This window comes from Budorcas taxicolor, chromosome 9 (genome assembly GCF_023091745.1).
Source record: "Budorcas taxicolor isolate Tak-1 chromosome 9, Takin1.1, whole genome shotgun sequence".
NCBI classification, from domain to species: Eukaryota; Metazoa; Chordata; class Mammalia; order Artiodactyla; family Bovidae; genus Budorcas; species Budorcas taxicolor.
Window position 1 is genome coordinate 67456844 of NC_068918.1, and position 10217 is coordinate 67467060.

Sequence of the window (10217 nt, forward strand, 5' to 3'; positions counted from 1 at the left end):
TTATAATCCTTTTTTCTCCTGCTTTTTGTGGCTGGTTTTTTTTTAATAATCCTTTTTTAAAAGGTAATTTGAGGCCTGATCCATACTATTTCAGTGAGAAATATTTCTCATGAGCAGTACAGTTGTTAGGATAGAGAAAGATCTGTGTGTGCCACAAGAAACTTGCCTTTTTAAATACCGTCATCCTGCCTAAAAACCATCGTTCCTAGAGTTCAGGATGAAGCCAATGACTGAAATTTTCCATTTTTAAACTTCTGACACACTAATCCACCTGTGCATGAGGAAACATTCAGGGAGACTGCGGAGCAGGGGACCCAAAATCAAATCCAGGTCTGGCCAAGTGCAGTACATGTATCCTTTCCCATTTAAGGGAAAGAGTGTGATTTTTTTCAAAAGTTACAGCAGTTAATATAGCAGTTTGGTTAATACGCCTAATTTGGCTAAAATTTCTAGGTACTGATTTTTTAGTCAAGCATGTATGGTACATACAAAAGACTATGTGGAAGGTTCCTAAGTAAGTTATAGACCAAGAATAAAGAGTGAGATAACTAATGAACCTGCCATTGAACTTCAGATGTAGAACTTTACCAATATCCCATGTGCTCCTCCTGACTCTGCGCCTGCTTCCCTCCACTGCAGGTCACTGTTCTACATACCAATGGCTGTACACTCCTTTCCACATCTTTAGGCTTTGATCTACTTTTAAAATTTAGTTTTTTTAATATTTCTAGTCTCTTCAGTCAATTATTCCTGCTAAAATAATTTCTGAAGTAAAAGGAAAAAAAGGAGAGAAAGGAATAAGCTGAATTCACATTATAAATAAAACATAGAAAAAAACAGGATCACCTAATATTGCTGTGTTATTGGTTTAAAGGCTTTAACAGGTTAAGATTTAATAGACAATTACCCCCTCAATGAAATTTCAGCAAAACAGGAAAAGTGTATTAAATTCTTTAGTAGAGACCACTATGCCTAAAAACATTCTCTAAAATTCTTTGAATATTTTGCATTGTTGGACTGGACTCATTCACAGGGGCAATTCTTAGCATAGAAGGTAGTAAACAATGAGTTAGATATAAGAAAAGTTTGTGTATCTGATGGTTAGGTGCCCCCTAAGAGGTCCACATCGAAATCATCCATGGGAGAAAAAAAAATAGACAAACTAAAACCAGATTGTAACATTTAAGAGAAATTTGGGTTTCATTTTAAAGTCATTTTTGACATTGACAACCCCATGACATTTAAATAAGCCCCATAATCTTAGTTTGAGCTTTATGATGTACTTTTAACTGTGAATCTGTTTACCTCTGCTACTGACATTAGCATGTTTTAAGTCAGCCGCTTGTTAAGCAGTTCACTCCGAATTACCCTGTCTGGAGGCTTGCTTGCCTGTACACCTTGCATCAGAGGCAGGAAGGGAAGGTGTAAGTTTCTCCACTTCAAGGTTCCCGTCCTAAAGGGTGTGCTGGATAAAAATTACCTGTTGACTTTTGTTTGCTCCAGATCTGTCTTGTCTCCTGTCAGCACAGATGATGATGAAGAGTTGCAGATCTATAGAGTTATTTCACTGTTTAATACTTTTCTGAAAGTTTGATCTCTTCAGTATTACTGCTTCTTCCCCATTGCTTTCTTATTGCTGCATTATGTGGCTTAAACCTGAGGGGGATTCTCTGTCCTTTTTAACATGTTCAGTTAGAAATTTATATCTTAAAGTATCAAAGGAAATACCTTGGTTGACAGGGCTTTGATCAACTCTCTCTTTAGGCATTTGCTGGTAAAAGGCTTTGCATTTCTCAGATAATAGGCAATATTCTCCTGAGCTAGGCTGCTTATACCTTCAGAAGTCACACACACACACACACACTCCCTGGGTATGCGTCTCACTTCAGGAGTCCAGGCTGCCAGTGGGAAGGGGCTGAAGTGTGGGAGCCATTGCTCCTGGAGACTCTTTCCTCCGGGCGCCTACACTCAGCACTAACCTGGTTTTTCTTATTTTGTTTGAGTGTTTCTCTCACCATATACTTGCCCTGGAACAAGAAGATGAATAAGGCACTGCCTGGTCCCTTGAAGATTTATGGGGCAGTGGGGAGGCCAGATAAGTGACAGGATTTCCCTTCTTAGGGTCCTATAGTTGCAGACCTGAAGCACTAGACCAAACTGGTAGCCTTCACAGCTGCTGCTTCAGAAGAGTACATATTCAGGTCGCCTGATGACTTCCCAAAAGTTACTTCTGTGGCAGGGAAGTTGAGAGGGATTGGGGGATTATTTTTTAATGGGTTCAGAGTTTGTTTGGGATGATGAAAAATGATGTAGAAATAGACAGTGGTGATGATTACACAACATTGTGTGTGTACTTAATGCCCATGAATTCAACTTTTAAAAATAGTTAAAATAGTAAAAATAGTAACTTTAGGTTATATACATTTTACCACAAAAAAAAGTTGCCTAAGTGATTTGTTAGAAGGGGTTGTGTGAGTTCTTTGAACTTATTCCATTTTTGCTGAAAGTACAATGTTGTCTCTGAGATACCACTATGCAAAGGGCAAAGTCAGCCTTTCAAAAATGTATGGGAGGGTTTTTTTCCTTCTTTGCTAGTTAAAATATTTTTCCTGATAGTTATAAAAGTAATTTTTAAATTCATGGTCTAAAAAACAATGGCACAAATGAACTTATTTACAAAACAGGAAGAGTCACAGATGTAGAAAACAAACTTATGGTTACCGGGGGGAAGGTATAAATGGGGAGATTGGTATTAACATATATGCACTACTGAATAGCACAACTCTACTCAATACTCTAATGACCTATGTGGAAAAAGAATACTTAAATCCACTCTTTTTTGGATATATATAACTGATGCACTTGGCTATACACCTGAAACCAACACAACGTTTTAAATCAACTATACTCCAATAAAACTTTAAAAAGAATAAAGCAAAAAATATGAACAGATTTACAGTATGAATGAGTTATAATTTTGTCTTTATCCAGTTATGAGAATTAGTTTGCAAAATAATCTAAACTATTTTCATGAAATTCTAAGAGCAATGAAAAAGAATGAGAAACCATAAACCCAGAGCCACATTGATCAATTAAAATATTTTCTTAGTACAGGAATCCAACCAAACAAAAGGGGCTGAATCACCACGTATTTGAGCATTCACTTGTAATGTTGCTTTATCAGGTCTTTGCCCTGATTAGGAAATTGTCATGACTGGTGAGTTGCATCTGCTTTTCAACCAGGAGATCTGGTCCGATATCTAGAGAGTATTTACTCTCTCCCACTTCCCCCAAGTGCACATCCAAGGCCCACAGAGTCCCACGTCATTGCTGACAGAAAAGGATCCAAGGAAGGAATTAGCCTGTTCTGAGCAAATGCTTTCTCTTCTAGGTTTGCTTTAGAATGCTGCAAATTAAATTATCAATTTCTTTCTTTGAAAATGTTAGCCCTATAATACTTATAAAGTTAAACCTTTTCAATGTTTGGATCTCTTCTGTCACACACTGGAAGAAATAAAGCTTTTATATGTATGTATCTAAAACATGAACATTTTTGGTCCTGGAAAACTGGTTTGGTACCTACAAACCAATAAGATTCTAAAACTTTGGGTTTGAAGATGGCAGAGCAGAAGGACGTGAGCTCACCTCTTCTTCCAGAAACCCAAATCACTTGCACTAACTGTGCACTAACTTGCACTAACCTCAAGCACTAACTGCTGAATAATCATGGACAAAAAAAAAAAAACACAACCTGCCAAGAAAGATACCCTGTGTCCAAAGACAAATAAGCCACAAGAAGACAGTAGGAGGGACACAATCATGATAAAATCAAATCCCATACACACCAGATGGGCGACCTACAAACTGGAATGGAAAACAGTTATACCACAGAAGTTCTCCCACAGGAGTAAAAGTTCTGAGCCCCACATCAGGCTCCCCAGCTTGGGGGTCTGGCAACAGAAAGATGAGCTAGTGAGGCCCCAGAGAATGTGGCCTTGAAAACAAGTGGGATTGGTTGCAGGAATTCCACCAGACTCAGGAAAACAGAAACTCCACTCTCAGAGGGTACACACAGGGCCTCAAGTGCATAGCAACCAAGGAAAAAAGCAATGACCTCATAAGAGAGAGGGCCACACTTACCTAATGGAGCATCTCCTGTGAAGGCAGTCGAGGGGCAGGTGTGGCTCGACGTGAACACTTGTGGCAGTCATTCTGGGGGAGTACTCGTTGGTGTGAGCCCTCGAGGAAGACTCCAGCTTAGCAGCAAATGCTGAAGGAACTTCTGTAGGCAGAAAAGGCCACAGCTAGAAATAAGAAAATTACGAATGGAAAAGCTCACAGGTAAAGGCAAACATGCAATAAAGGTAGGAAATCGTCTACACACAAATATGATATCGAAGTCAGCAGTCATGAGAACAGGAGAGCACAAATGCAAGATAACTGGAAATGCATTCAGAATTAGAACACCAGCAGGGACTTCCCTGATGAATCCGCCTGCCAGGACAGGGGACACGGGTTCGATCCCTGGTGTGGGAAGATTCCACATGCCATGGAGATACTGGACCCATGTTCCACAACTAAGCCTGCCCACCTAGATCCTGTGCTCTGCAACGAGAGAAGCCCCCTCAGTGAGAAGCCCATGCACCGTGACTAGAGAGTAGCCATAGATCACTGAAAACTAGAGGAACCCTGCACAAAGCAAGAAAGACCCAGCACAGAAGTAAATAAATTAACATTAAAAAAAAAAACAGCAATTTAAAACAATCCTATTTATGTATAGACTGTTACAGTATCAAAACCTCATGGTAACTGCAAACCAAAAATCTACAGTGGATACACTCACAAAAAAGAAAAAGGAATCCAAACACAATACTAAATTAAATGATCAAATCACAAGAGGACAAAAGAGGAAAGGAAGAAAAAGGACCTACAAAAACAAATCCAAAACAATTAATGAAATGGCACTAAGAACATACACATGTGTGAGTACTAAGTCGCTTCAGTTGTGTCCAACTCTGCGTGACCCGATGGACTGTAGCCTACCAGGCTCTTCTGTCCGTAGGATTCTCCAAGCAAGAATACTAGAATGGGTTGCCATGCCCTCCTCCAGAGGATCTCCCCAACCCAGGGATCAAACCCACATCTCCTGCATCACAGGAGGATTCTTTACCGCTGAGCCACTGGGAAGCTTCAGAACATACATATAATTACCTTAAATGTTCCAACCAAAAGACATAGTCTAGTTGAATGGATACAAAAACAAGGCTTGTACACATGCTCTCTACAAGAGAGCCATTTCAGATCTAGGGACACATACAGACTGAAAGTGAGGGAATAGAATAAGGTATTCCGCTCAGATGGAAGTCAAAAGAAAGCTGGAGTAGCAATATTCATATCAAACAAAATGCTTTCAAATAAGGACTATTACAAGAGACAAATAAAGATACTACATAATGATCAGCAGATCGGTGAAGAAGATCTAACAATTGTAAATATATACTCACCCAACATAGGAGCTATACAACACACTATCACATCCTGACTTTGTACTTTCAGAGGCTATCCTTGAACAAAATAAAAGTATGCTTTTGGAGAAAAGAATACTGTGGAATCTTGCAATTAGCTATTTCTTGGAATTCCCTAGATAAGTAGCATAATAGAGGTTGTAAGCTCTTAACCCTATCTTAGTGAAATAAAGACTTCATTCATAGATAGGCAGGAAGAAGTGAAACTGAGGAAAAATGAACTCAAAGGTCCAAGCATAATGTTAATTATAATTTTTCTATTAAAAATTCCTCAGCCAATACTTTAAAAATAATAAAAGCCTTGGGTTTAAGGAAAAAATGCCAAAGGGTAGGCTAAAGGCCAATTAAAATTAGTATGTGTGTGCGCTTAGTTGCTCAGTCATGTCCAACTCTTTGCGACCCCATGGACTGTAGCCCACCTGTCTATGGAATTCCCCAGCCAAGAATACTGGAGTGAGTTACCATTTTCTCCTTCAGGGCTTCTTCTGGACCCAGGGATCAAACCCACGTCTCTTGCATCTCCTGAACTGGCAGGCAGACTCTTTACCACTGGCGCCACCTGGGAAGCCTAAAATTAATATAACTCAACAGAAATTGTTGTTTTCTTGATTTGTTTACTACTCATAACTACAAAAGAAAACAGGTTATATACTGTAATTGTGCCTATGTTAAAAAGTTTTTATAAAGTCACTCTGTTTCCCAAGGCTTGTTGACAATTGTTAACTCAGTATCATAACATTAATTCTACAGCTCCTAGAATTTTTTTGGTCAGGAATTCCATTACTTATGATTAAAGTTGTCATCCTGTAATGTTATCCAAAAAATTTGTGCTTTTTGAAGAAATACATTAAAATACAAGTAGTTTGTAATTTTGTCTAGTCATTCTGGTTTTGCTCTAAGGTAACTCATATAAGGCAGCAGGCTGTTAACCAATGCTTTTTTTTTTCTTTTTTTCCTTTCATTTGAAGTGTTTCTTTCAGGGAAATTGTGGTGAGTTTACTATCCCATCAAGTATTACTCCAGAACTTATATGATATCTTATTGGAAGAGTTTGTCAAAGGCCCCTCTCCTGGGGAGGAGAAGATCCAAGGGCCAGAAACCAAGCTGGCTGGCTTCCTCAGATACATCTCCATGCAGAACCTGGCCGTCATCTTTGACCTCCTGCTGGACTCCTACAGGACGGCCAGAGAATTTGACACCAGCCCGGGGCTGAAGTGCCTGCTGAAGAAAGTGTCTGGCATAGGGGGCGCTGCCAACCTCTACCGCCAGTCCGCCATGAGCTTCAACATTTATTTCCACGCGCTGGTCTGTGCTGTTCTCAGCAACCAAGAAACCATCACTGCTGAGCAAGTGAAGAAGGTCCTCTTTGAGGACGACGAGAGGAGCACAGATTCGTCCCAGCAGTGTTCATCAGAAGATGAAGACATCTTTGAGGAGACCGCCCAGGTGAGCCCCCCGAGAGGCAAAGAGAAGAGGCAGTGGAGGGCTCGGATGCCCTCGCTCAGCGTCCAGCCCGTCAGCAACGCGGACTGGGTGTGGCTGGTCAAGAGGCTTCACAAGCTGTGCATGGAGCTGTGTAACAACTACATCCAGATGCACCTGGACCTGGAAAACAGTATGGAGGAGGCCCCAGTTTTCAAGAGCGACCCTTTCTTCATCCTTCCCTCCTTCCAGTCGGAGTCCTCCACCCCGTCCACCGGGGGCTTCTCAGGGAAAGACACGCCTTCCGAGGATGACCGCAGTCAGACCCGGGATCACGCGGGCGAGCCTCTGAGCCTGAGGGGGACCAGCGGGGAGCTGCTGCTGCTGCCCCCGAGCCCCAAGGTGGAGAAGAAGGATCCCAGCCGCAAGAAGGAGTGGTGGGAGAACGCGGGCAACAAAATCTATACCATGGCAGCCGACAAGACCATCTCAAAGCTGATGACCGAGTACAAGAAGAGGAAACAGCAGCACAACCTGCCCGTCTTCCCCAAAGAGATCAAGGTGGAGAAGAAGGGAGAGGCGCTGGGCGCCAGGGGCCAAGGCTCCCCGCTGCTCCAGCGGCCCCAGCACCTGATGGACCAGGGGCAGATGCGGCACTCTTTCAGCGCCGGCCCTGAACTGCTGCGCCAGGAGAAGAGGCCCCGCTCCGGCTCCACCGGCAGCTCCCGGAGTGTCTCCGCGAGGGACGCAGAAGCCCAGATCCAGGTGTGTCCCCGCTCACCAAAGGATGCAAAGGGCTGTGCCCGGCTATGCAGGAGGGTGGCTAGGTACCAGGGATCCACCTGTCCCCGCTCCGGGAGTACTCAGACACGTCCCGAGCCTCCAAGATCCATCCGAATATCCTTGTGAAACTGAAATCTTACTTTCAGATAAATTTCAGAAATTCATTTTATGGGTTATAACAGATACTATCCAGAATTAGGACCCCTCCTCCCTACCCACCCCACCCCCCCACCCCCCGGCCCCCGGCTGTGTAAGTAAGATGACTCCAAAGCTTAGAAAGTGAATGGACTTAAACTGGCATCAAGTCCTGAGTTTCTCCTTTGAAGTTAGCACTGAAGCAGTTCTCTAGTTGGGAAAACTTATGTAAATGGAAAAGGCAAAGTGCACATTATGTGGTTATTCCAATGAATTCTTGTTCTAGCCCATTCTGAGTACAAAATTCTCATTCTTCAGAGTATTCCTATTCTTTTATATATTTAATAATTGTAATTCTATGGTACATCCCCAAAATGAGCTTGAGAAGTAAACAATAATGGCACCATTTTGTTCAATTTAAGAAAAGAGGGGATGGGAAAAGAGAAATAGAGGAATCTAGACGGCAACCCACTCCAGTGTTCTTGCCTGGAGAATCCCAGGGACGGTGGAGCCTGATGGGCTGCCGTCTATGGGGTCGCACAGAGTCGGACACGACTGAAGCGACTTAGCAGCAGCAGCAGCAGACTCATCCAGGGCCCTTTAGAAATAATCTGGATGTTTATCTTAAATTGTAGATTTCTGTTGCAGGCACAATAAATTAGGAGCAATTGGGCAGGACTCTGTAAGCCTATACAGGAGTGTTTTCTTATAATTAACATAAATTTGAAATTATTATGTATCTGGCAAGCTACTTTTTTGCACTGATGTATCTTAGACATAGAACGTAAACTTCTTAATTCAGAATCCACAAAATTTATCTTAGACAAAGTTTGAGAAAGTATCCAGATTGAGATGTAAGGTTATTCTCTAACAGATGACCTTTTTGACAAACAAATGTTAGTTGCTTTTTCATGTCTTGGAGATTTGCTTATAATTATAGATGCTATGCTATGCCTGTATGCTTAGTCATGTTTGACTCTTTGTGACCTTTTGGACTGTAGCCCGCCAGGATTCTCTGTCCATAGACAAGAATGCTAGAGCGGGGTGCCATTTCTTTTCCCAAGGGACCTTCCCGACCCAGGAATTGAACCTGCATCTCCTGTGTCTCCTGCATTGTAGGAGGATTCTTTATCTGCTGAGCCATTGGGGAAGCCCCATAATTTTAGAAGTTATCCTAAATGAAGGCAAAAAGTGAAAGTGTTAGTCACTTAGTTATGTCTGACTCTTTGCAACCCCATGGACTGTAGCCCAACAGTCTCCTCTGTCCATGGAATTCTCCTGGCCAGAATACTGGAGTGGGTTGCCATTCCCTTCTCCAGGGAATCTTCCTGATGCAGGGGTCAAACCTGGGTCTCCTGCACTGCCATCATCTGAGCTACCAGGGAAGATCTCTTCCAAGTTTTCTAGGTGTTATAGAGACTATTGATTAAGTGTCTTATGGCCTATGAAACTCTCATGAGAAGGCAAGAAATTTTTCAAACATCTGAAGAATAAGAATTTTGTACTTTGTAAAAATTGAAAATAAGATATTCCTAATGTTAGAGGAGTCTCTGCTACCCTTTATATATATGAACTTAAGCTGACATTTTGTTATAAGCACATTAAAGTAAAGACTAATTTACTGAAGCTGGAAGCCTGAGAAAACTTCATTTGCAGATTAGCCACACTCAAGTGTACAAATGAAACCACTGGAGAAAACTGCTCATTCTCTTAATTCATTTCTCTTAGGCATGGACCAACATGGTGCTAACAGTCCTCAATCAGATTCAGATCCTCCCAGACCAGACCTTCACCGCCCTCCAGCCAGCAGTGTTCCCGTGTATCAGCCAGCTCACCTGTCACGTGACTGACATCAGAGTTCGCCAGGCTGTCAGAGAATGGCTCGGCAGAGTGGGCCGTGTCTATGACATCATTATGTAGAAGACCCACCTTCCAGGCCCAAGGAAAAATGCTAGGAGGGTTCAGAGTATGTCTGCCAATCCAACTGATAGCATTTTCCCCACCACTAGCCCCTGTGTCTCAGAGAACACCCAGTCCGTCCCTAACTAATCAGTACTGGGGCTATTCTGGATACTAAGGTTATACGTGGATGACACAAGTGATACTCTAATTTTGCAGAGCATTTCTGAAGAGTCTACACTCCTTGACTCATTTCTAAATCTTATTTCCCAATGCATTTGCCTGTACTGTTATCCCCAAATGGGTCACTTTTAAGGACCACTCCTGTGAAAACACTACATTGATCCACTGATTCATTATTTTTAAAAATGCAAATAGCTAAAGAAATATCTGGTGGTAAGTCAAGCTGATGTACATACAGACATCTCATATCAGACAGGATTAATTGGAGGA

The 10217-nt window shown here is 42.0% G+C and overlaps 1 protein-coding gene across 1 annotated transcript in view; it reads left to right on the plus strand.

Annotated features, from left to right (window-relative positions):
• The window catches only part of ARFGEF3 (ARFGEF family member 3), a 169745-nt gene extending 159885 nt beyond the window's left edge, over nucleotides 1-9860 (plus strand). The window contains exons 33-34 of the mRNA XM_052645866.1: nucleotides 6494-7712; nucleotides 9594-9860. Coding sequence (XP_052501826.1) covers nucleotides 6494-7712; nucleotides 9594-9785 — 1411 coding nt within the window. The 3' untranslated portion in view covers nucleotides 9786-9860. The remainder of the gene's footprint in view (nucleotides 1-6493; nucleotides 7713-9593) is intronic.
• The last annotated feature ends 357 nt before the right edge of the window (nucleotides 9861-10217 follow it).